This window comes from Marmota marmota, unplaced genomic scaffold (assembly GCF_001458135.2).
Source record: "Marmota marmota marmota unplaced genomic scaffold, marMar, whole genome shotgun sequence".
Taxonomy (NCBI): Eukaryota; Metazoa; Chordata; class Mammalia; order Rodentia; family Sciuridae; genus Marmota; species Marmota marmota.
The window spans coordinates 24666433-24693562 of NW_026000005.1; the positions used below are offsets into that span (position 1 = coordinate 24666433).

The window sequence follows — 27130 nt, forward strand, 5'->3', positions numbered from 1 at the left end:
TATATATCTCAAAGCCACACCTTATTTCCCACCTCCTCTAGCCACACCTTCCACTGCTGCAGCCCAGCTGGCTGGGCAAAATAACCGGGGGTGACGAGCAACTTATGTAGATTGATACAGCAGGAGTAGGAGCCGTTTATTGTAGGACAGGAGGGGTATATATACATTCCTGAATACACACAGCTTATCTTAATTAGCATAAACTTGATACAGCAGTCAATCAATAAGGAATCTCCACACTTAATGGCTCACTGGCGTTACTTCACAAACCACTCCCTCTGGCAAAATGCCAGGCGCCATCTTGACTTGTTTACATACCCTAATATTCCACTTCAGTAACTACTCTGTTAAGCCCTATCAGGTGATTAATTCACTGATTGGGTTACGACTCTTGCAACCCAATCATTTCTCCTCTGAACCTTCATGCATTGTCTCACATGAGCTTTTGGGAGATACCTCACATCCAATCCATAACACCTCCTAAAATGCTGGCATTAAAGGTATAAACCAAACCACCAGCTCATTTCTGTCCTTTAACACATACTCCATTCTTGCCTAACTGTCCCTCAGAGATGACCCCACCCTATAGAAAGAGAAAGGGATCAGAGTCCTTATTTTGTGTGGCCTATGCATGACAAAGAAGAGGCCCTGGAATGTTTCAAAACAAGGCCATCTTTTGAGATGTGTGCTAACACAAGTTTGCGATTCTGTTATTGAATACCCAGCAGCATGTGGTTCACTGTAAGCTGTGAGGACTCTGGTCAAATGGCACACAGTAATAGAACCATTATTAGGATATTTATTTGTAGCATAATAGAAATACACTTGCTTCTACAATCTCTGAAAATATTGATTTAATGGGTCTTTTTAATTCACAGTATTTAAATAATAGCTCAAAGAACCATGTTTGACGACATTATCCAAAGGGTTCCCATCACTAAGAGGTAGTAACTTCCTTCCAGAACCTTCATAATTTCCTCTTTGTGAACAAAGTGGCCCTGGGCTTCCTGCTCTGCTGCATATCCTCAGGCGAGAGCCAAGCTCTGCCATTTTAAGGAGCCCTGATTATGAAATGATCAGTCATTTCTAGAAATGAGCATTTGGAAATATGTTGAAGTGTCCAGTCATTTTTCTCTGGGCTTTTTACAAAATCACATTTCCTGGTGTTTTGTCCTTTCTGATTGTAAACCTGCCCCTGGAGCTCTGCTGTGTTCACCCACAGGGTAGGATGGAGAAGTAATCAGGGTGAGTCTAATAAAAATGTGACAGCAAGCCTAATGAAATCTAGAGTAGATCTGAAGACCTTTAATAAGTTCACTCTTTGTTTGAAGGTTCTTGCAGTTAGGTTTTCATGAAAATCTGGGGAAATGGGGGCCTTAAAGGGGAGAACTATGAGCAGGTATTTGAATTCTCATTAAGAGAGGATGGCAAGATAGAGCAAGGGAGTGGTGGCTGTCAGCTGGGTCGTGGCACCATTGGAAATGTGACCAAATGGAATTTTGATTTTTAGAAAATGACTTGGTTTACTTTTGAACCACATATTCCTAGGTTCCCAGGAACCGAGTGAAAGAGGCTTCATTCCTGTTCTTTCCAAAGCATCGCTTTCTCCAGCTCCCACTCTCTTGACTCTTGTTGCTCTATGAGTTATGGTGTTTGATGTCTCTTTCTAAGGAAAGATGGTTCTACCCACTTTTTGTTTGGATGGGTTCCCAGTGGGTGACCCTCAAATTGAAAATGATGTTTCCCCCGTGAACATTATAAGTTTGAATCCAGTGGTCTTCACCTGGTCAGTAACTCATTTGTGGATTGCTATGATAATTTATCCAGTTTTGCTGTCTGCAAAGTAACAGTGTATTTCACATGGTCCCCAGAGAAGATGCTCAGAGACCCATCCCTTGACTCTGTTGGGCCAACTGACAGATTCAGGAGATGTTGCTCACTCTACTTCCTTCCAAGTGACTTGGATTAATATTGGTGTTATTTTCCATACCAAAGGCCAATTACATGATGGAAGAGTTTTAGTAATTGGGCCCTTTGGATTTTAAATCCTCTCAGGTCAGTGCCCATGAGGATAAGCTTCGGGGGGAAAGACTCTGGGGCTTCTAACAGGAGGCAAATCTGATTTATGGATGGACATGGCATTACATCTGTCACAAATACATTATGAATGGGCATTATACATTTTCTAACATATAAATCAACTCCCCCTGGGAAATTATCCCTCATCCTAATGGATTACACTATAAGAAATTCTTTGCAGTATTCATCCTAAATTTTCACTTTTCTTAATTTCATTAGGTTGATGAGTAGAGATCCCTGTATATTCTTTGGCCAACATCTTAGGATGTTAGTAATATTAGGCCTGTGTTTATAAATCACCTAACAATTCTCCTACTGAGCCCACTGAAACAGTGCAAAGCAATACTAGATAATAAATAGGTGTCGGTTTCTGCTCAACATTATACCATACTGGGACATAATGAATAGAACTATACATAAGTAGATAAATTGCTTCTCCTTAAATTTGAGAAGTCAACAAAATAGCGCTCAACAAGCATTTCAATTGCTTAGTTGCCCAAGATGCTGTTTTACCACTTTGCTTAGAGAGAATCTTGTCAAGTAATGGTTTCTTTTTCCTCCTCTTTGTTTTTCTTGTCTGCTGACCTCTTGCTACATGATGCTTCCCTTCAGACTCTGTATCTTTGCTTCTCTAGAAGAATTGTACCTGAAAGGGCATCTACCTGAACAAAGAAGCTGAATTGCTCCCAGACTTGGAAACATGACAGGGGGTCCTTCCAGAACACTGCAGAGCTACATCTAGGGGCTGCACTCATTTAGAAAAATGTACCTGTGGTAGGATCTCCAGCTGTGTGACTGAGATCCGTAAATGAATGTGGATTCACTCTCTACCTGTGCTCAGAGACCATTCTGCTGTCATCCTTTCTCATCCAGTCATGAGGACTGCACACACAGTCCCAGTGTTTCATTTGCTTTCAAACAGTACAGTAATGTAATACAATGGACAAGTCACATCTGTGCTGTCAAATGCCTAAGTCACAGCAAAGACCATCTCTTGACTTCAGTCAGAGAAGTAATGTTCCCAAAGAGTCAGGAGCAACATGCTTAGTTGCTGCTAGCCTCTCGAGGTAGGCCAGCTAGGTTGATAGAGTCATTTTTCTTGAGGCAGTTTAGGATTATGTGTCTCTCTGCTTGCCTATGTTACATTCCCCTTTTAAGATTACTTTTTTCATTTAGTTGATATTTCAGTCTTTTTTTTTTCAATATTTATTTTTTAGTTTTCGGTGGACACAACATCTTTTGTTTGTATGTGGTGCTGAGCATCGAACCCGGGCCGCACGCATGCCAGGCGAGCGCGCTACCGCTTGAGCCACATCCCCAGCCCAGATGTTTCAGTCTTTTAATGATCTATTGGGCATGAGTATGTGCAGAAGAGTAGCAAATGTGAATAAAACAGGACGATTTGCCCTGAAAACACTCACAATCCAACAGGAAAGAAGAAAAAAGATCAACAAATTTAAAATACATACAAACACACACACACATACACACACACACACACACTCCTTTCTTCCTCTCTTTCTCTTCACCAAGGCTGGTCAAAATATCATGAAAATGAGTCAACAGGGCAGGGAAGAAATTCTCTCTAAGTTTTTTTTTCCTTACCAAGGGAAAGGTCAGGTTCAATGTCACTGTAACAACCATGGTAAGAAATAAGATTTAAATGTATAAGTGAGTGGACTTTACGAATGGCAAGTACTGTGTAGTTTGCATGCATCCTATTGTTTAATCTTCACAGCATCAATCTGAGGTAGATACTATGATTAATTCCATTTTATGGGTAAGGAAAATGAGGCTCAAAATTAACTTGCACAAGTGATGGAGCCAGATTCAAACCCAGATGATGTACCTGGAGTGAGCACCCCTAACCATCATGCCACCCTGTGTGCAGGCCTGAGATCACACCTTCTTGGTATTCAATTAGAAGGCTCAAGCTCTTCCCAGATAGATAATCAATGCCAGAATCAGGCACCCATTAGGAATGATGGTACTCTTTGGGATTGTCTCACTTACCCTCCCTGCCAGGCCTCTCTCTTTGAGCAAATTGTCTTACAAGGAATTACAATGCCAGACATTCTCTTGGTCAGAGTAGCAGTACCTAGCAAATCTGATGATGTTTGAGAAAATACTTTGATTATTGAAAAATCCTCTATGAACATAGTATCTGCTGAGATACCATTCATTCTATATGTATGTAGGAACTGACAGCACACTTTAAAAACATGACAGGTATTTTGAAAATTGGTATTGACTCCTCAGAGCTCTCCCATTGGGGTAGATGTGTGCACAGCCACAGCAAGCCCATGGTCAGGTGCCCATGAGCATCCACACCCTGAAGCCAACCCTGCTGAGCACTCTGTCCTCTCCTCGGTCCCTGCCAGGCCACTTTTACAAAGTGGCAGTACAGTTATCACAATTGATGAGCAGCTGTTTTTCCATTTTAACAATGGCTATTAAAACCCATACATGGGTATTATTTCCTCAGTAACACAGGGAACTGATTCTCAAGTTTTAATCAGATCATGAGTAGCCACAGCCACACACTGCCCCTACCCCCTGGTGCTTCCTACCTGAGCGGCATCATCTGATCTCCACTAGGTGGACTTCACAGAGCAGACCAAGTACTGTTAGATGTGACTCAGGTGGAGTTCTTCAAAGCCATGTTAGGCAAAGAAGAACGAGTCTTTGATGTAGCCTTTCACTACTTCGAAAGCAACTCAGAACAGAGGAGGAAATACTCTCGGTGGTGGTCTCCCTTAAACCCAAACTTTCTTTAGTTTAGTCTCAGTATTCATCTTATAGAGAAGTCCAGGCTTCCTGGAAACCTTATTAACTACAGCCTCGATGTCCTCCTCCCTGGCACAGGATTATGGCAGCACCATTGTGCCACATCCATTCTGGACTCATATGAGAAACTGAGCTGACTCTTGTCATTGTTGCTGTCTATATATTTGCATAGTTTTACATATTGAGCAGAGTCCTTGGTTTTGGTTTTAAACAGCATAATTTTAAAAAATGGTGTGAATTGGCAGGTTTAGGTTATGATTTGCAGCTGGCCTATGACTTCCTCTTATCAGAATCTTCAGCTTAAAGTATTATACAATTATCATATTTCACAAGACCTGGGCTTATATTTGCATCTGCTCATCATTTATTCTTTCCTTTAAAAAACTCACTTTTTTGGGAAGGTAAATTGTCCAACACATTCATCTTATATACTTTTCTCTCCTTGGTATAAATGCACATGATTCCATGCTATTAAAATCAAAGCATGAATATTTAATTGACATAATAGCAGTCAACACGATGAGCCCTTTGGACAGTTTTTGGAGATTTGAAAGAATGACAAAGCAAATGCATCCCAGGATTACAGTAATAGCGCTAACCATCCCCCTTTCACCTATTGTCATTATTTTGATTAAAAGGTGTCTAGAAGCCATGGTGATTTTGCAGGATGCAAAAAATTATTGCAGAAACTTCCTCTATTAATGGAAATTATTAGAGGATGGAAATGGTACTCGAGCAGCTAGAATGACATTAATTATGCGAAAAGCAGTCGTATCTGGCAGTTGGCAAGCATGCCTTATTCTTCAACAATCTTCCATGGGTTTTTGTCTAGCCAGCATTAGAAATCTAAAAGCTTTTTTATTTTGGCAAAGTTCTCATCGCACTTGGACTTCCAACATCTAGATAAAAGATAATTTGGAAGGAAATTATGTTGGTGAAATTGAAGACTTCAGTAATGAGTTCTGTGTAGATGAATCAATGCCCAATTAAATGATTATATCAAATCTAACTTTAAATGTTGACTTAAAATAATCACATTTTTAAAACTTTGAAACTAAGATGATATATGCATCTAATGAGAACAAAGACCATATTGCCCAGCCTGGTGGCAGCATGGAGTGCTCAGATGGATCCAAGGATATGATTAATGGAGAGAAATTTAGGACAGGAATTAACCTGCGTGCTAAAATTTAGACTAGATTGCAATAGCTTAGCTTGTTCTTCTCCTAGTTCCATTCTCTGGGTTTTGTTTTTCTTCCCATCTATATCCCTTTTTCCAGGAGCTCTTCTCTGGTTTTTTTTTTTTTTTTTTTTTAGTTGTCAGTGGATCTTTAATTTATTTATATGTGGTGCTGAGGATTGAACCCAGGGCCTCACACATACCAGGCAAGTGCTCTACCACTGAGCCATACTTCAGCCCCTATATCTTCTCTGTTTTTAGTGCTTAATCCTCTTGTCACCTTCTATAGAATCTGTTTTCCTTATCCATTGTTTTTTCCACCTGTTTTTCTTCCTTCATATCAATGAATACAATCAGTTGGAATGTTCATTTCTTCATTCATTCACTCATTCAGCCCTCACTGAGTGAGCCCTTACCATGTTTATGGAATTAACGGGGCCATGGGAAGAACCACTAAAGAAACAGGCATACTTCCAGAGACATAGAAGTTCAGGACCCATAAAACTCATGATATCAAATCATTGAGCTTAAATGAAAAGGGTAAGATAAAGCTGGAAAGTTAGGTGGTTATAGGTCACTAAAAGCTCTGGATACTACACTAAGAGGTAGATCTTTACTAGTCAATAGAAAACTCTTAAATTGTGTGTGTGTGTGTGTGTGTGTGTGAGAGAGAGAGAGAGAGAGAGAGAGAGAGAGAGAGAGAGAGAGATTGAGTGTGTACTTGCTTTGGATTTTCAAGCTAGGTTTTGACATAAGAACATAACTTTTAGAATGTTATCTGTTTATTTCTCCTCAATCTTACTTCATTCATCTTTCTGGAACTTGAACTCATCCGATAAAGTAGTCAGTCATAAAATAATTTGGTGAATATAAATTTGGAAACATATGCCTCTCTGATTCGAGCATTAATGGTAGGATGAGTCTGACAACTTTGTGAATTAACATTTGTGAATTAACCAGGTGCTGCATTCCCAAGTAGTTATTCACAGTCTCAATAGTTTTGTTCAGAAATGTTCAGTACTTTGTCCTATTGGATAAGTTCCCCTCCCAGGCTACTATTGTCTTGAGTTAATTGGAATCTCCTTACTCTCTAAGCAATTATGTAACAAAGATTCCTAAAGTTGTTTTGATTTAGACTCCAGATTCCAGTTTAAATCTAAATTGTAAGAATGTTTATAGTTTATTGTTTAAGGGATGTGAAGAAAATCAGGATGACGCAAACAAAATAACAGTGGCAAACTTAATAAGGCAGAGCTATGAGACAGATCTCTGGAGGGTAAGCCTCCCTTAAGAACAGGTTGATGACTGTAATGCACCAAGTTTAAAAAATGTAAGGAAAAAAAGAATAGGTGGATTAATATATTTTCTACTATTTAACAGGTTAGGCTCAAAAACATAGCTAGCTATTGTGGAATCTACTAATGCTTTGTAACTTCCACTGAGGAGATTGTGGAAGATTGTGCTTCACTCAGTAAGTAATCATGACCAAGATGATATGTCAGGTCTCGAGAATGTAGTGGAGTGAACAGAGGCATGATGCCAATGCTCATGAAGCTTACAGTCTGGGTTCTTGGGTAAACCAAATTAGTAGACCAATGACCACACAGGCAGTTTTTTTTTTTTTTTTAATAAAACCTATCTCTTACTTAGAAATTACTTTTATTATACTAAAACAATTAGCATATATAAATATATTAATGCCTCCAGCTATGTGAAATAAATATTGTGTGGCCACTGGAGTCCATGATTATGGCTGTGATGGACCACAGACATATGTAGAATGCTTACAGATAGTTGCAATTTTGCATGTTCCATTGCATTGCCACTACAGGGTCACTTGTACTTGTGGGTCTTGTGTCTCAGCTCTTCATTTAGAAAATATGAGCAACAGTAACTCCAATGACCACAGACAGCATAGGAGGAAGCATCATGAGTAGAAAAAGTGTCCTTTTGGGGTCAGACTGATCTCAGTTTGAAGCCTGATCTGAAGCCTGGCTTTGCTACTGAGGACCTTGAGGCAAGTCACTTAACTAGCTCTCAGTTGCTCATGTGTGAAGTGAGGCAGAGACGGGAATGGTTGCATTGATTTATTGGAGCTCACCATCATGACTAGAATATTCTGGAAAGTCCTTTCTTTCCAGTAACTATAAACGGAAGTGACCAGAACCTGCTCAGTGACTTAAACAAAAACATTCAAAAGAGCTAAAATTTTTGCATGCATTTACATGTTTATCCCTTATAAATGAAACAAGGTTTAGTGAGTGAGTATTTTCTATAGGGCTATCAGCAAAAAGGTTAGTGTGAACTCATAAGAAATAGTATGAATAAGCCATTGTATCATTTAATTGTTGAACATTTTTGAGGGTCAACTTTGTTTCTTTTGGGATAAGTAAAAAAAATCCTGTGACAGTACAAGAAAATAAAACAGAGAGGAATAAATGACTCACAATAACACATCCAAAAAGCAATTAGAGACCAAGTTCAGTAAGTAAGTACTGGGCAATAGTATCTAGTGAGTAACGTCACAGACCAAAACTCCACCAAATTCCTGTTTAGTATGTCCCTGAAGATAAAGGACAGGAGACAGATGGATGTATTAGGGAATGCTCTTTCTAATAGCTTTTTTCATCTTTTCATCAGACCTTTGTCTTTTCTCAAGTATGAGTTGACATTTTAGCCAGTGTTTCAATATCTCTATTTGTAGGTAGACAGATGGGAGAAAGGAAATGAGAAATGGTGCCTGGCTCTTTAATTAAAGACACAGAGCCAAAATTTCCTCTTCAAGCTTATTGGCAAGGCACATATGTGTGTGCATGTTCATATTCTCTCTCTCTCTCTCTCTCTCTCTCTCTCTCGCTCACACACACACACACACACACACACACACACACAGAGTGCATCTGATAGATGAAGCCAAATTTGTAAAATTGTATCCACAATCATAGTTTCTATGGTAACTGTATCTTAGGCCCAGACACAAACAGAGCTGGCAGGAGACATCTGATTTTATTTTCTGAGAAGACAATCATAAGAGATAGTTCAGATTGTTAAGATGCCATGGCCCATTGTACATAAAGGCAATACTTGGATAGTGCTCGAATAAGATTTCATGCTTAAATCCCAATGAATACTTTATAATTTCATAATGCAGAGACAGATTACAGGTTACATGGCTATCCTTGTCATTCAGCTATGAAGTCATTAACTACCCACACAGTTCCTGTATCAATGAGGTGAAAGTGGTCAATGTAAATGTTAAAACTGTATGGAAGGTAACTTTTATCAACATGTACAAGTTAGAAGAGAATTTCTGTTTTAACTCTTGACATTTTTACAAGGGAGGAAATATAGACACAGAATGGTTAACAAGCTTACCCAAGAGTTATTTTTAAAATAGTTTATCTGCTGTATTTTCTGAACTAGCAGATGTTCTATGCTAGTCTATAAGCTGAATACCCAGTTATTTGACAAAATTGCTGAAATCAAATTAGAGAAAACAAACACTTCAGAAATAATGGTTTAAACAAGTTTGTGTTCTTTGCCTCTCTGGATGATATTTGTAAGTATATAGCTCAGGCATAATATATTTTATATTGCCAAAGAGAATTTGGTAAACAACTTATTTTGATTAGTTTCTTTTTGTTTGGAGTACTGCCTTAGTTCCCCTCCAAACATGGAGCATTTTAGCAGAATGTCTTTAATATTAGACAAAGCTCAAAGCCAAGTTCGTAACTTTTTAGAAGTTTTCATTGTGTGGATTCCTTGAAACATCTTCTAGCCAAGTTTACAACTAGGTAAGAGCAATGGAATTAAAAAGAAATGTGAAACCCTGCTCAAAAATATCTGTCATGATACCAACTTGAAATGAAAGGCACATTTCCTAAAATGGCATCAAAATTTTTATACTTTGCATCTTAATCCTAGGATGTATTGGGCAGCATGAAACTCATTTTTTTTTGTAATGGATGTGAGTGAGACATATTTGTAAACAAGGATGTCATATGTAGGTGAATAATCCATATTGCAACTTTGCATAGCCTTTCCATCCACAGCAGCTTTTAAATTTCCTGGGAAAATTGGCTTACAAGACATAAATTACAACATTAGCAAAAATGTGTCCTAACCTATAGGAGCTAGAAAAACATGTTAATTTTGAATTGTTTCCGCTTCTCATCATCAAACATTTAGAGAAAATTCCCTGTGTGATTTTTTTCTCTTATTTTTAATGAATTGTTAAAAAATGTTTGAAAGAACATTAAATCTTCCCCTCTGCCATTAATCTGCAAATGGAGGAATTAGGGGGGTTAAATGGCTTTTTAGGATATTGCTTTATGAAATTGCTGATTCTAGCAATGCTGGCCTAGAAATACATACCAATTTAAGGAACCCTGAATGTAAGCAGCAACTGCCTTTTATAGAGACAAGACTAATAGCTTTATTTTAACAAGGTTTTTAACACCCTAGCCAGCTGTAGGCACTGAGTGAATGAAACTGGGAGCACTCCCATGGACTAAAATCATCTTAATTTGGCATTCCTCCCAATACCCAACCCTCCTGATTGGCTTCTCAGAAGCTGTCCTCATCTGGCCAAAGAGGGTCACCAGTTTAAGGCACACCAACGCCTGAGCTCTTCACATAGTTTTGAATAAACTCACAGAAATTTTGCTTTCTGGACTTTTCAGTAAGAGAAAGATAAATATGTTCCACATCCAGGACTAAGTTCTAACATTACACTGTTGTGTAAAAGGCTAGGGTTCTGTTATGATTTAAGTCAAGATTGTTTTCATCAGACCTATATTTAGGTCATTACATTAAAAAAAAAAAAAAAACCTGCATGATCCCAAGTAAGATAAGGGGCTTTAAAAAAATTAATTGGATCGGAGCAGCTGACCTTATTTTTTGTATGTGGGATGAGGGAAATTACCTAATAAGGAAATCTTCAAGCAGAAACATTTCTGAATCTTTTTGAGAGAAGAGCAAAATGAGAAATGAGCTTATAAATGCCTGCGCCTGTTTTCTCTCCCCTCACTCCCTCCTCAAGTGGCCTGACTTCCTGAGGACTTCAGTACAACTTCTTATAATTAGCTTCTCTTTGGCAACCCTCTAGACGGAATTTCCTACCCTCCACTTATAGCTATTTTCAAGAATATTTGTACCCAACACCCTCATCTATATTGCTACCATTTCTAATCATAATATTTTAAAAATTGATCAAATTGCAGGAGCAGATTAGACAAATTATGATTTATTTGCATAATAGGCTATTATATAGCCTTAAAAATTCTTGGTTCTGGAATACAACTAATAGCACACAAAAATGCTAATAATAGATAATAAAAATATTCTACATACCCTTAAAATATGTATATATTTGTAAACGTTAACAGAGGTTATCTTTGGGTAGTTTTCCATAATATTCATTTAGGGATAAAAAGCAGTTAAATCTGCTTTTTAAAAAATGGAACACAAATTTGTTCCCAACATTTCCATTAACCAACAATGGGTCCCTGGAGAGGACTTTTTCTCGTCTCTATATCTTAGAGTTCTTAGCATCTTACTCTACTTAAGAGACACTAACAAATGTTTATGTACTTGCAAGTATTAATCCCATTTTGTGAACATGATAGACTAAGACAGTACAATCAGTAGTGGTTTATTTATTAGCAAACCATAAGAATTTTTCTACACCACAGAGTCTAGCTTTTTCTCTCCATGGATCCACTGAAATTACTTCCAGTAAAGAACCAATCTCCATCTTGTTGCCCATTTCAGCATCTACTTTTGCAGACCATCAACTGGTCATTCCTCAATTGCAGAGAACAACATCCACTCTAGCTAGTTTAATCAGGAACAAGTTTTAAACCATAGTTATAAGCCAAAAAAACCATAAGGAAAGTGAACAAATCAAATCCTTGGGCAAGCTTTAGGGAATGATTGCCAAAGCCACATTTTAGAAATGAGCTACTGGAGGGATCTGCTGCCCTTTCTGTACAGGAAGCTTTAGGTTCCAGAACCCATCAATGCCTATATCAGAAACCACCATGATTAGGAAGGTATTTCAATCAGGAAGCCACTTCTGCTACTACCAACTCAAAAACCAGTTATGAAAGCTACACTGGAAATTAGCAGTGGTACATCTGCTAAAGCTGCTACAGGAAAACCAAGCATACCTAAAGGTATGCTGGCCAGAATAAACAGTGGAAGTGCACCACAGCCTCAATTCCTTTTCTCCATTGTTATGGCATAACTTAAATCACAGCCTGCACATTGGTGGCAAGTAGTTCCTGGGGCAGGTAGTTTTAATGTTTCCAGACTCTAGAAGGGAGGACTGGGTAAAGTGGCAGCACACCATGTACATTACAGTCCTTGTTTCCATTGAAGCTCTTGGCTAATTTTGACACTGCTGACCCCTTCCTCCTTCGTGGAATTCTTTTCTCTTGATTCTGTTGTAATGTTCTCTCCTGATTCCCTTCTGGACCAAGTACTTTTTCTCAGACTTTTTCCTGGGCTCAACTTTCTTTGCCTGTCCCATAGTGACAGTGTTCCTAAGATTATCTTTGGGTATTCTTCTCTCTTCTCATTGCATGTTTTTTTTTCTTTTCTGTTGTCACTATAGACATTTCCTGTACATTCTTTTTCAAGGTTTCAAGTACCATCCATATGTTGAACATTTCCCAATTCTACATCTCTAGTTCAGATACCTTTATACTCAACTATCAGATATTTCCATCAAATGTCCCAACTCAAGATCAGCATGTTTAAACAGTCCCTGCTTCTCTACTCCTAAATCTTTTCTTCCTTTATTCCCATTTGGGTGAATGTTGCCAAATTCAGGAGATCGCTTATCTCAGATATTCAGGCATTATTCTAGAAACACCTTCCCTTTAATCTATAGCCAATCCTATTGATCCACCCCTATGTTACTCTGTTGGTGATGACATTTTAGAAATAATACTAAAGGCACGATCTATGAAAGAAAGAATTGATAAGTTGTACATCACTAAAATTAAAAATTTCTGCTCTGCAAAAGACACCATTAAAAGAATAAAAAGTGAAGTCATAGACTGGGAGAACTCTTAAAATTCAACAATAAGAAATTAATGGTTTAATTAAAGAATGGGCCAAACATGTTCACAGAAACATCACCTACAATACACAAATGTCAAATAAGCATGCAGAAAAATGTACTGTATCATATGTCCTCAGGGAAATGCAAATTAAAACAACAATGAGATACCACTACCTACCTATTAGAATAGTGAAAATGCAAAACACTGACAATACTAAATGCTGTTGAGTAAGCAGAGCAACAGGAACTCTCATTCATTGCTGGAGGAAATTCAAAATGGTACAGCTCTTCAGAAGACAGTTTGGCAGTTTCTTATAAAACTAAATGTAGTCTTACCATATGATCCAGCCATTGCACTCCTTGGTATTTAACCAATGGCGTTGAAACCTTATGTCCACACAAACACTTGCACATAAATGTTTATAGCAGTGAAAACTTGGAAGCAGCCAAGATGTCTTTCAGTAGATGAATGGATAAATAAACAGTGGTAGAACCAGAAAATGGAATATTATTCAGTGTTAACAAGAAATGAGCTATTGAGCCATGAAAAGACGTGGAGGAAACTAAAATACATATCACTATGCAAAATTGGTCAATCTGAAAAGGCTACATAATATGTGATTCTCATTATTTGACATTATGGAAGTGAAAACTGTAAAGACAATAAAAAGTTCAATCATTTCCAAGAGATAGGGAGAAAGAAAGATAAGCAGGCAGAGCCTTAAGCATTTCAGGGCATTAAAACTCTTCTATGTAACACTGTAATGTTGAATACATGTTATTATATATTTGTCTAAACTCACAGAATGTACACCACCAAAAGGGAGCCCTAACTGAACCATGGACTTTGAGTGATTATGATGTTTCAATGTGGCTTCATCAGTTGCAACAGTTGTACCCCTTTGGTTGGGGATGCTGATAATGGGGGAGGCTATGCAAATATAGGAGCAAGGGTTTATGGGAAATCTCTCCAGTACCTTTTTCTCTATTTTGTTGTGAACCTAAAACTGCCGCCAAAAGTATTCTTTTAACAATGACAGTGCAGTAGTGATAGCCACAGCCATTGTAGTGGTGTCAGTGGTCCTACTGTTATTTAATGACATCCTTTTCTTTACAGCTTCTGCTTTACCAGAATCCTTACATCCTCTGAAAACAAAGCTTATTTTTATGCCTCCATGTTGTTCCACTGTTATTCTCTCTACTCAGATTGGCCTCTCTTTCTACATCTTCATCCTTCTTCCCCGCAAAAAAAAATAAAATAAAATAAAATAAAAACAAAAAAAAAAACACTTCTCATTCATATTCAAGTTTCTGATGAAGCATCAACACCCATCTGAAGCTGTCTTCAACTCCCTCTAGTGCTGCCTCTTTACTCAGACTTCCACACTAGGGGGGACCTCATTGTACCATAATTGTTTGCAGGCCCATCTCCTGGAGAACAGGGCCTGGATTTACTCATTGCTTGGAATACAGTGCCATTCATGGCATTAGAATATGGTAGGTGCTCAGTAATCACTAACTGATGACTGCATTCATGAAGTTGCAATATTAATAAGCACACAATATATACACAGTTGGTGCAGAAGAGAATAATTCTTGATGTGCAAGCATGATGCCCATCTTTGGAAACCTGGCCCAAGTTCTGCTTCTCCCATGAAGTTTTTCCTAACACCTGCAGGCCCCATCTGTGCTACTGCTGGTAGCATCCGGAGTAGTACTTGGTCAGACATCAAGCAGTCGTCTTTCTTTATTTTCATTTATAATGCATGTTTTCCCAACAAGACAGAAAGATCCTCAGGACAAGGATGATGTTACATTTCACAGAATCTAGAATGCCAGGTAGGTAGCTCGCTAGAACAGCAATAGGCATAGGTGCTGCCTCCTGCAGCTACCAGAATATTAGCCTCCATCATCATGAGGCCAGACCAGTTCTGAATACTGTAAGTATTAACATGAAAATTTACAGTTACAAAAAAATAGAATGTCTTATTTTATACTTAGGATACATAAGCATAGTGCCTTTCCCACCTCTACAGTTAAAAATCTTCAACATAGTGCTAGTAGTCACATGAATTCTTCCTCCATAAGAAATTATTGAAAAACAAAACAAACCTTATATAGATGTGGCTGAGGATGGTATTCTGCCCTTCACTTCTTTTGCTCTATTAAGTATCCCCCATCTGTCACCATCCTTGTTTCTGGTGTACTGCAGGAAGGTCAGTGGCTTCAATCGGGGTTTTATTCTAATGCAGAGAATTCGGCATCTCTATCTGCAGCTGCTTTGAAGTTTGCACAGTCTTCACCTTTGCGTAGGTACCTCACTGGACTCTATCCCTCTCACATAACTCCAACCACTCCTGTTCCATGTATTACTGATATATAAAGAGGTGTTACAGGACACATTCTCTAGGGCCTTCTGCAAAAATTAGAATACTCTCCTCTGCTGGGGTTGTGGCTCAGAAGTATAGCGCTCACCTAGCATGTGCAAGGCACTGGGATCAATCTTCAGCACCACATAAAAATAAATAAATAGAATAAAAGTATTAAAAAAAATCTCTCATTAAAAAAAAGAAAAAAACAATAGTCTTTCTTATTCTCAATGCCTGTATGAATTTGCTTTCACAGCCTCTCTTCCCCCACATACACACACCCCACACAATCTGGGACAGTGGTTTCCTGTAGAATTTGGACTTTGGGTAGGAAGAAAATAGCTTCCAGTTTGTTGAGTGCTGTCTAGAAAGTTCCACTACTGACCTCCACACAGTTGGCTACTTCCTGTGCTAACTGGCATGCTCTCTTCCTCTCCACCCAATTATAAAAACCTGGGTTTTCTCTTTGTTCCTCCCATGCCCAAGCAGGTGAATGGTCTGTAATACTACATGTGTTGATGTGAACAGGTAAGAAATCAGTCACTCAACAAGCACTTTTAAATACCTGTATATTCATGGCAGGGTAAGATATGAGGTCTTTACATTAAAGGAACCAACATGCTATTGAGAACCTACTGGATGGTAGTGGCTGCCCTGCAGGATCCTAGAAGGTGACAGAAAAGGCTCCAAGAGAGGTGAATCCAGGAAGTAAACAGGAAGGGACAAAGTTCCTTTCCATTCATATGGGTGGGAAACAGTTTATCACTTTTTGGTTGTTCACAGGAAGGGAACCAAGTGAAGTTCAGATACTGTGCAGTAGAAAAGTAGTTGTCCCCAGTATCTGTAAGTTTTGTGGAAAAGGTGCTTTTAAAAAAAATTAATTAAGAGGAGCTTCTGATGTTATGGGGTCCTGGACACAGAAAATGCATTAAGTAAAATTCAGAATATATGGGCTTCAGTTAGCAGTAATGTAATATGTCAATACTGATTCACTAATCATAAGAAATGTGTCATATCAATGTAAGAAGGTAGTGATAGGGAGACTGGGTGCAGGATATATGGGAACTGTCTGTGCTGTCTGCTCAGTTTTTCTATAAATCTAAAACTATCCTAAAAACTGAAGTTTATTTTATAAAGAAAAAGAAGGTGGTTTACAGCCTACAGAGTATCCCTAGCATGGAGACAGGAGGGAGTCAGTTTGAAAATGACCTTTTTTGAAAGAAGTGACTTTGTTGGTAAAACCCACATTTGTGGCTTGATTACCAGTTCCTATAGGGATGCTGAGTTTTTGCTTGCTTTCCTGTGGTTGATTTTTGGCAGGCAGCTGCAGCATTTGTGCACCGATTATAATTTTGAGATGCATTGTCAGTACCCAGGATATATAATGGTTCTTCATTTCTAATTACTTTTCTCTCCACAGGTGTCTGGAAAAGGTCCAGATGGGAATGCACACAACCTCCGCTTTGAGGGGCTGGAGAGACAGTATGCATCTTTACCCAGGTAGGTCACAGAAGGGTCTCCCATCACCAGCTCACCCACAAATGAAGCCTTTAGAGAAGTCTATATGAAATAGAAATCTGGCTTTGAAATGGAGAATATGTTATAATTTTTGCCTTACTGCTGTCTGCTGCAGCCCTATTGCCATCTTCTCAACTGTGCTAATAATTGAAACACTTGTGGGCTATTTTTTAAGGGGAGAAAATAGTATATCATTGCAATTGAACATGTCAGCAAGAATATTGGATACTGAATGGAAATCCTAAGCCATGGCTATAAAAATGGTATTGAACATCCTGCACCAAGCTTAGAGACAATAAAATAGTAAATCCTCTGTCCTAGAAGTTACCAGTAAGAAAGGGCAGGCCAACCTTAACCTTGGAGCTTCTTGTGGGTGTTAAAAAGCAGGAGAGAAATGTGAACCTGGGAAGGTGTTTTTTACTTGATTTAGTATCTGACAGTGTCCTCAAGCAATAAGCAAATGTCGCCAAAAGGCCCAGACACAATGAGGGAAAGAAACAATGACATGGGAAAAGTTTGCTTGGCCATTCAGACCTAACCTGATCCACTTATGCTGTAACTAGACACCTCTGAAAATGAGATGCAATTCTCAGAGGTTTGTACTCTTATCTGTGAGATGAAGAGTAATATTAGTGCACTATCAGAGCACAGGACAAAGAGGAAACCTTTCTAAGATGACTTAGCCTCCAGCTACCATGGGAGCGAGATGAGTTGAGAGTGTGAGAATTAGTGAGTTTGAATGAGAGACAAAGAAAAGTTAATGTCAGCCATGAAGCTGAAATGTTTCAGAGTATTACCTTAGAAATGGGTGAGGGGAGGACCCAAGCACAGCTTTAAGGCCATCAAAGCTGAGCTGCTGGCTTGCTAACTTAGAGATGGGGTTACTGTTTTGGGTTATTTGTTGGCTGTAATTCTGCAGGTAAATTGATAAAAATAACATCCTTACTGTTACAACACTCTTGGCCTAGGTATGTTGATTTTTCAAAAGTGACAAAATCTCAAATCTAGCAGAAACCAGTTTTTAACACTGATTAGACAGAATACCCGAATGCAATATTTCAAATGCTTCCACACAACTGTATTTTATTTATCTCCCTGTGTTCTTCTTCTTTTTTTAATGTTGTCTCGTAGTTTTTTATCATCCATGATTTCCTGTCCCTATTTTGTATTGGCCTAGTATTTTGTTTTCATTTAAAAAATGGAAGTAGTTTCCAAAATTTGTCTTAAATATGTAAGATTTCCGGCTTTCACTGCTGAAGTGTATGGAAATTGTACTTACAGCAGATGGAAAGTGGTAGGTTCCTAGTGGGGAGGGAGGAAGTGGAGGAAAACTGGAAATGCTTTAATGCCTTCCTGGCCAGCTCGTACTCTGAGTGCAGAAATGGAGATATATATATATATATATATTACAAATCAAAAGCACAGAAAACACATTTAAAATTCTATAAATTTTATTCATTTATTCATTCCCCATGTATTTACTGATTGTCTACTCTATTTTGGGCCCTGAAAACATAGAGACTGAGACACGATCCCATTTCTACCCTCAGGACTACACTGTTTAGTAAAGGAGTCAAGAAAATCAGCCTTTTGCCATAATGCATCAAATGCTTACAGCACTATTAATATAAAGGCCTCTGAATTTCCAACTCCTGTTTATTTTCACTAATTAGCTCTGAAATACTCAATCATGGCTGACTCCAAACAAGTCGGTTTGAAGAATAAACACTGTGGAAGGGGTTTCTGACAAAGAGAGTACATTAATGCCGACCGAGGCTCTGGAGCTATCATCACAAAGTATGAATTGACAAAATCCTGCCAGCCCTGAGAATATAACTGTGATTGAAAGGGAAGCTATCTTAGACTGAAAATAATTTTGGCGAGAAGTCCATTCACACACATACACAATGCTCGGGGTGATTAGTTGCACGTGCAAACAGATCTTTGTAACTACCTGGCAACTAGAAGCAGCCATGACTAAGAATAAACAGGGCCCAAACAAATGCATGAGAGACCCCTGGCACCAGTTTCTCGATGGGAGAGCTCAAACCCGTGTTTCCATTCTCACCATCTGAAGAGGAGATGAGAGGCAGAGCTCCCTCCCAGGCACTGAGCCCAATCCATGGGAACCATATTTCCCCAATGAGATACAAAATGCGGAGGTGAGGGGTACACTGCTGGCCTCTGAGAAGTGTGCCGATTCAGCTCTGAATGCCTGTGACAGTGACCCTGGTTTTCTTTTACCCCACCCCCACCCCTGGAGATTTTACCATCCTCTTAATTGAATCACACCAGCTCCCTGTTCCCTCCCTTTGCCCGGACAGTGAGGCAAATACAGCTCTGTAGGCACGGGGGCCCTCTTTGTCAGAGGCAGGGAGCATTAAAATATTTATGGAGTTACATTTTTAATTAAAAATAGGAATAAATTCTATCTCTAGGAAGTTGGTGGCCTTTCTTACGGGGGACTTAATATGCTACTGACTGATATGGTTCCTGTGTTGTTTGTGGAGATCTTCACAGGAGTTTTTATGAGAAACTCAATAACGCTGATTTATACGCCAAATTTGGAGGCATCTGCAGAGAGAAAGTGCCCCACAGTGCATGGAGTAGGTGAGGAGCCCCGGTCAAGGGGCTCCCCTCTAAGAGTTCATGGAACTCTGTCATCTTTAAAGCAGGCCCAAGCAGACTGCTGCCAAACTAAATGACACCACACAAAATAAAGCCAGGGTGCTGGCCAGCACAGGAGGAAGACAGTGCGTAGAGCTTGGTATCCGGAAGCTACCTAAGGCCAAAGGCTAAGCGATGTTAAGTGTTATTGTTAAGCAATGTTAAATCTTCAGCCTCCAAAGAAAAATAACTTTATTTCTTTTCTCCTGAGGGTGCTGTTTTAGAAAGCAGAGTGTGGTTTGTAATACAACCTCGTTAGCGAACCCCAGGCCTTTACCTGGGCCCCAGTTTTCTTTGGTCATAAACAGAATGAAATCAGCATCCCCTTACTCTTGCCTGACACAAATTATTACTCACCCTAGGTGAGTGGGGAAGTGGCTGTTTCCTGGGCTGCTGTAATGTGTGAACATCCATGCATGCATTTTTGCAAACGACTTCTTTTTTCACTCAGCCTGCCAGCCCCTTTCAATTCTCTCAGGCCCCATTCTGATTTTACAGGCCTCCTCACAGTCGGCCCGTTCAGTAGTGAACTCTCTATTCTCCCATCTCAAGCCTCCACCGTTCCCACCTGGCCCATCCCTGGCCCCGCGGGAGCCCATTAGCCCCTTCTCTACAGATGGCTCAGTGCACCAGCACATGATGTTGCTCTTCCGGGTTTATAATCAAGTGTGGAGTCCTGAGGAGCGAGCAGGACACGGCTGCATCTCATCTGCAGTCCTGTGTGCGTGGGTGGTGGGAGGTGGCTGGGGAGATTCATAAAACCCCATTCATCGGTTACACTACAAAATTCACATGAGGCAGCGCCAGCTGGGCCGCTGCTGCCGGCCAGCATTCCTTTTAGTCGTGTAGTCAACTCCCCTGACTATCCTGCAGTGGCCCTTCCGACCCCTTTCTACTCCTGTTAAGTCTTATGAACATGACTAAGCTCCCAAGCCCCATCTCTAGAGATGACCTCACTTCCCTTCCTTTATGACCTTGAAGCACTCAACTTGAGTCCCTCAACTTCTTCTGCTCTCCGCCCCTCAGAATGCTGAGTCTCCACTGACACACAGTTCCCCAGAGCTTGGAGCCAGGCCAGGAGTGAAGCTCCAGCTCTGTCACTCATCACCTGTGTGGCCTTGGCCAGGGATCTAATGGCTCCAAGGCTCTGCTTTCTAATATGCAAATGAGGGTGACAATAAGGTCTCCATCTAGCACTGGTATGAGTATTAAATACAATACGGAAATATAAGCAAGTCCTCCTTAAAGAGCCTGACATATTTGAAGGACTGTTTTTGTTTTTGTTTGCTAGCTCTCTCTGATTTGCTCTATAGGGAAGCCATTTTCTTTTCTGTAATGAGGCAAACCCATATTCTCACTGGCTTCCTAGGGACCTGCTACCACAACTCTCCCTCTCCAGGCTGCATCTTTAAGTCCCTGCAGTTGCTTTCCTCCCCCTGCCTATGCATAGGTTCAGCTGCACAGCTTGCTGAGAGTCCCTTCGGCCCTATGGGGAAGGGAAGAGCCAACACCTGCATGGTGACCACTGGAGTACTAACTGCAGCTGAAGAATTAGCTGACTCTGAGGGAAAACCAGGCATGCAGATGATCAGATGATCTAGAGCAAGGAAATACAGCAAACTAATGTGATCTGAGCTGTGCTAATGGACCCATAAGGAGATAGCAGTTCTTATAACTAGGGGATCCATTATATGGGATGCTGAGCCGGGTCTAGGCTAGAAGCCAACAAGACTTGGATACAAGGCTAGGACCATACCAGGGTGGAAGTCTTAATATGATGCCCTAGCTCCCAGAGCAGACAGGGTGTGAATGCAGCACCCTCTCCACTAGTGGGAGGAGCCCCAGAGAGTCACCTAGCTATTGTTGGCTTTGGACAGGGCAGCGCTGAGCATGTAGCTCCAGGGCTCACCGCTAAGCAAGGCTGGGGTGGCGGAACTGCCCCATGTGTTTGAATCTTGTTCCTCAGAGAAGAACCCTCCTGCCTCCTCCAGTGCCCTCATTTCCTGAGTAAAGTTGGCCTATGCCTGGGGGTTCCAGGACCAATCACACTGCAGCCACCTATCCCAGGCTTCTGATCATACCCCTGTGACTTCCCCTCAATTCTGCCACCAGCTGTTTCCCTTATGTAGATTCTCCCTCAGCAGTCTCCTGTATTCCCACAGATTCAGTTCTCTCACCATGATGATGATGATTCTGAACGTACCTGGCTAACCTCCGTATCTCACTCTTGCTTGACGTAGCATGCCAAAACCCAAGTCATCTTTCTTTGGCTCTTCTTCCTTTTAACGTCTATAACATTTATTTGGTTCCTTTCCAGTACCACTCAAAATACCCTAAATTATCTTTAATTCTTATTCTCATTCTTATCCCTACCTTTTCTGGTGCTGGGGATTGAACCCAGGGCCTTGTACAATCTGGGTAAGCACTCTGCCACTAAGCTACATCCTCAGTCCTAGGTTATAATTCTTCATTAACCCTTTCTACCTCCATTGGATCATAAATTCCTTGAAATAAGATACTTCATCTTGTATGCATGATTTTTTTATGCCTACTACCAGAACCAGTGATACATACAATAGATTCTTATCATGCTGATGCACAGATGAGTATAGATTTGTTTTTATACAGGTCATTTAGGGGAAAGAAACCTCCCCAAGCTATCTTGACAGTTTATTTTAAGGCACTTTTGCAAATATAAGTATTCCATGAGAATGTCTACTTTTTCCTGGAATCAATAGGAGTCCCAATTTCTAAATAGTTACCCTAGCTGAGCACTTATTTGGCCCTGTTCTAAACACTTTGCATCTACTGACTTAATGCTCACAGCAACCCTATGACTCAAGAGCGACCCTATTATTATTATTCCTCATTTCATAGACAAGGACATGGGCATAAGGAGATTGAATAAAATTGTCCAAGTTTAGTACCTAGGAAGTGGCAGAGCTGGGACTTGAACCTGGGCAGTCTGATTGTAAGTCTGTTCATAGAACCACTGCAGCTAAGGTCTAACTCAGAGGCAGAGCCACCATCAGATCTGTGATTAGCATGCTCCCTTATATTATTTGCTCGCCTGTTTATCTTTCTTATTAAACTGTAAGTGCCTTTGAGGACAGGGACTATGTCTTATTCATCTTTGTATATGACACAGAACATTACTAATATACAGGTTAAGTAATGCCTTTCAACCATCTCTGTAATGCTGTCATAAAATCAATTCTTTCCCCCTTCCCTTGGGCCCTTCATTTGAAATATGAACAGTTTAATGTGTAATTGCTAGATGAACATTAAGCAATATACTTTGCCTACCAAAAAGAGAATCCTGTTTTGTTAGAACACTCCTGAGAGTTGAAAAAGCAGCGTCTGCAAATTGGTACTTTGGTTCTTCGCGATTAAGAATAATGTCTAGGCCTGGGGATGTGGCTCAAGCGGTAGCGCACTCGCCTGGCATGTGTGCGGCCCGGGTTCGATCCTCAGCACCACATACCAACAAAGATGTTGTGTCCGCCAAGAACTAAAAAAAATAAATAAATATTTAAAAAAAAAAAAGAATAATGTCTAGCAGAAGTAAAAAGAGTACAATGAATTTTCTGGTGGTGCACTGCATGAACACTCTTGTGAACAGAAAAGACCACTTTCCCAAGACCAGTGAGGGACCTAGGTCCTGCTTGGGAAGCATGGCTTCCAGTCCTGTCACCACTCTAAGCCATATTACCAAAATTACTTGGGAGAAAAATGTATTTCTCTGCACATCTCAAGCAGCTTTCAACTTGGCTCTGTAATGAGGAGCAACATACCAGAGCTGATTTTGGATAGAAAGAGCAACTTTAGAAGGAGCAAACAGCTTATGCTTGCTTCCTAGGAACCCAAAATAAATTTGCTTTCTAAGTGTGTTCCCAGTGTTTTCATATTGGGTATGATTGTGTTCAGTTCAGGAGAACATGCCGTAAGAGCATACTTCCACTTTTAACATTCCAGTTGGTTCAATTTGTTGGTTTCAGCTTTCATGCCTACATATGCTTTTGCCCATCCTTGAGAAGACTCCAGTCCCAAGGGATGGCTAACTTTAAAGCCTGCAACCTGCATTCTATTATCCCCAAAAGCATGTTGTCTGGGCAGCCTCTAAGCCTTTTCCTGTCATTTCCCTTATTGCTGGAAATGCTGTCTTTCTGAGTTCTCTTGTTCTCTTCTCCAGTTAACTTCTGCTCTGCTCGCTGCTATTGAATTATCCTCTGCCAACCTTGCATTCTCTTGAAACACTTGCTAAGCAGATGGTGACATTTGAATTCTGCAGTGATTTCCAGCAATGCCACAGTCCTGAGCTTTGGCTCAAGTTATCTCTACGGTAATTCAATGAGTAATTCAGGTTAAGTAAGTTAATGAGTTCAATAAAAACTTAAGCAATCAGAACCTTAGGTGTGTGTGTGTGTGTGTGTGTGTGTATGTGTGTCTGTCTGTCTGTCTGGTTGCGAATGAGTTTTTACCATTGGGGTCTGAACAAGTTAAAGTCTTCATACTGCCAAATTGAGTACTTCTTTCTTCCATAAGCCCCATTGTCAAATAAGGCACTTCATGGGAATATATGTATGGACTGCTCCCTGAAATCATGGCAGCCAGTGGAATGTTTTACCAAAATTTGAAGCCGTTTTAGCTACTAGTACTACTTCCCCACAAGCCTCCAGACAGCCTGTCATGCTTCGGTAGGATGCTATGCACCACGGCCAGTCTCTGACACCTTCCTCATGGTACAACCTTAGCAGAAGGACCTCCTTCACCACAAGGAACCCCCTTCAGGGCTTGTGGTTGACACCGCTGCTCTGCTTTGCAGGAATACTAAAATGAGCTGGAGAATTCACATTGAGCAGATCCTCCACATCCAGGAATGACAGGGTTTAATGCCTTCTGAAAATCAGTGACACTCCTTCGCTCCACCATATTAAGTGTTCTCATCCCTTCTCTTCAGGTTCCTGTGTTGGAAATCTTGTCTCTAGTTTCCCTTCTAAGTAGCGTCAGCTGCCTGTTTGGCCCCCTGACACCTCCTCAGTCTTCATGCTGAGGACAAAATGATGAATTAGCAGCGATTTAATTCTCTGTGAGATAAAGATGTCTCCAGTGTCAACTCAAACTTCCTGAAAATGCAAAAGCCCTAGCATGTAATATCACTTTAAGATGCCAAACAGCTGAGATCAGGGGGTTAATGCTACTGCCATATCATTTTTATGTCACTTAGTTCCTTGGATAAAAGTCCATTTTAATCAAACTTTTCATCATTTCCTCATAGCCAATATATCCTTGATGCCAGTTAGAATATTTGATATTAATTATTCAGTTGAAGGCCTCCATTATGAGTTTAGTTAGAATATTAGTGATTTAAAACATGTTAAGACCCATTACACTACTGATGTCCCCAAAGTAGCTTTAACTAAATCTTGATGGGCCATATATATTAAATTCCATAGATTTTTTTACTTTTTTCTCATTTTCCATAGAAAATTCTAAACTAGTGCATATTTGCTGGCTAAGTACTCTATTTAGAGGAAGAATATGTGCCTGCTATTTCAAGAGTGCCAAATTTGACATTACCTTGGACTTGAAATATGTTAAGCTTGGTAAGCTGAGTTCCATGTTTTCCTTCCTGAATACACTTACATAAGGTTTAGAATTTACTTCCCACTTCCCCGGCCAAAAGAAAAGAAGGGATTTGTGTGTGTGTGTGTGTGTGTGTGTGTGTGTCTGTGTTTGTGTGTCTGTGTGCGTGCGCCTAGGCATCTGCTTAATATAGAGTATTGCTAATTTCTCGTATTCTTTGGTAATTCTTGATGTTTTCTTATTTTATTACCATCCTAACCATCTGCCTCCAGAAGCTCATTGCCCTGGAATTATAGTGGTGATTTTCTTAACAATACTACACTGTTTTGCACAATTCATACTCTCATTCTGCACCCACCTCCCCCTGTCTTTTATCTCTCTCCAGCCATGTGCTACTGTCCCTTGGCCCACGTTCCAGGGTTTGCTATATGCAGGCATCCTGTATCAACCTACAGCAAGTTTTTCATCCACCAGAATATCTGATTTGTATACTTGTGAGGCCTATGCTTTATGATTATTTTAAATGGCATACATCACTAACATATGTAAGCATCTTGGATTAAAAAAAAAGTTGGTGTCTCACCACATAGACAAATATATATTATTCAATGGGAGTATTTAGCAGTAAAATCACTGTTTATTTTCTCTTTTTTTAATACCAAGATCTGCATGAAATTGTTTCAAAGTGTCATGATTTTTCCTAGTCAATGATACTTAAAAATTAAATCAAACTATGGACAATGGAGGCAAAGGGGGAGGAGTCATAAGCTGTGTTGAGTATTAGCTTGTCCCCTTTTATCCTCCCAATCGACTGGGTAGTAGTCTTCACAATGATCCTTAACTAAAAAAAAAAAGAATTCATCCTCCAAGTGGCAGAATCCAGACCAAAATTCAAACCCAGATCTTTCTGGTTTCCAAGGCCTTTTTTATTTTACTTTGCCACACCACTAATGTTGACATTAGAATAATCCCCTTTTTTTCTTGAAATCATATGTTTATAGGACAAAAGATATTTCAGATCATATTAAAAATACTTTCATGGCTGTGTATGTAGCTCAGTGTAGAGCACTTGCCTAGCATTCACAAAGCCCTGGGTTCCATCCCCAGCACTACCACCCACCCAGAATACATTCATATTCACTTTTCTTTTAGGGTTCAAAAAAGGGGGGAAATGTTAAAATCTACAGGTTTTAAAATAAAAAAAGTAATCAAATGCAAGAAATAATTTGGAATTTATGTAGATTTTTAAAAAATGCTTTTGGCTGGGAGCGATAATGCATACTTATAATCCCAGAGGCTCAGGTGACTGAGGCAAGAGGATGGCAAGTTCAAAGCCAGCCTCAGCAACTTAGTGAGGCCGTAAGCTACTTAGCAAGACCTTGTCTTTAAATAAAAAGATAGAAAGGGCTGGGGATGTGGTTCAGTGGTTAAGCACCCCTGGGTTCAATCCCTAATACCTCCCCCAAATACTTTTGAACCACATAGTCTTTATTCTTATATCACTATGATAAGTTTTTCCTAAGTTAAAATAACATGGCCCCATTTTCCTAATTATTCTGTTCCTATGGGAGCAGACACAAGGCTGTGCATGGTTCTGGCTGTGTGGGGCACAAGTGCCTGTACTCATATTACTGGACCAGACTGCCAGCCCCCAGACCCCAGTCCCCTGCCTTCAGATTTCACTCTGCAGCCCTCTCCTAACAGAAGCACTTGGAAAGTGGGAAAAGGAACCATAAAGGAACTCAATTATTGAGTTTTGTTATGCTCTAAGAGCTCTATAGGTTCTTTAAATATGTCACCTCATGTATTTCTTGTAACAGTTCTGAAATTATTATCCCTGTTTTGGATGAAGAAACTGAGGCTCAGAGATGCAAA

At 39.9% G+C, this 27130-nt stretch overlaps 1 protein-coding gene across 4 annotated transcripts in view; it reads left to right on the plus strand.

The window, feature by feature from the left end:
- Pard3b (par-3 family cell polarity regulator beta) overlaps positions 1–27130 on the plus strand; it is a 981002-nt gene that overhangs the window by 909120 nt on the left and 44752 nt on the right. For all 4 annotated transcript variants that reach the window (XM_048808385.1, XM_048808386.1, XM_015481294.2 and 1 more), the window contains one exon: positions 16905–16984. In XM_048808385.1, the coding sequence (XP_048664342.1) occupies positions 16905–16984 (80 nt within the window). The remainder of the gene's footprint in view (positions 1–16904; positions 16985–27130) is intronic.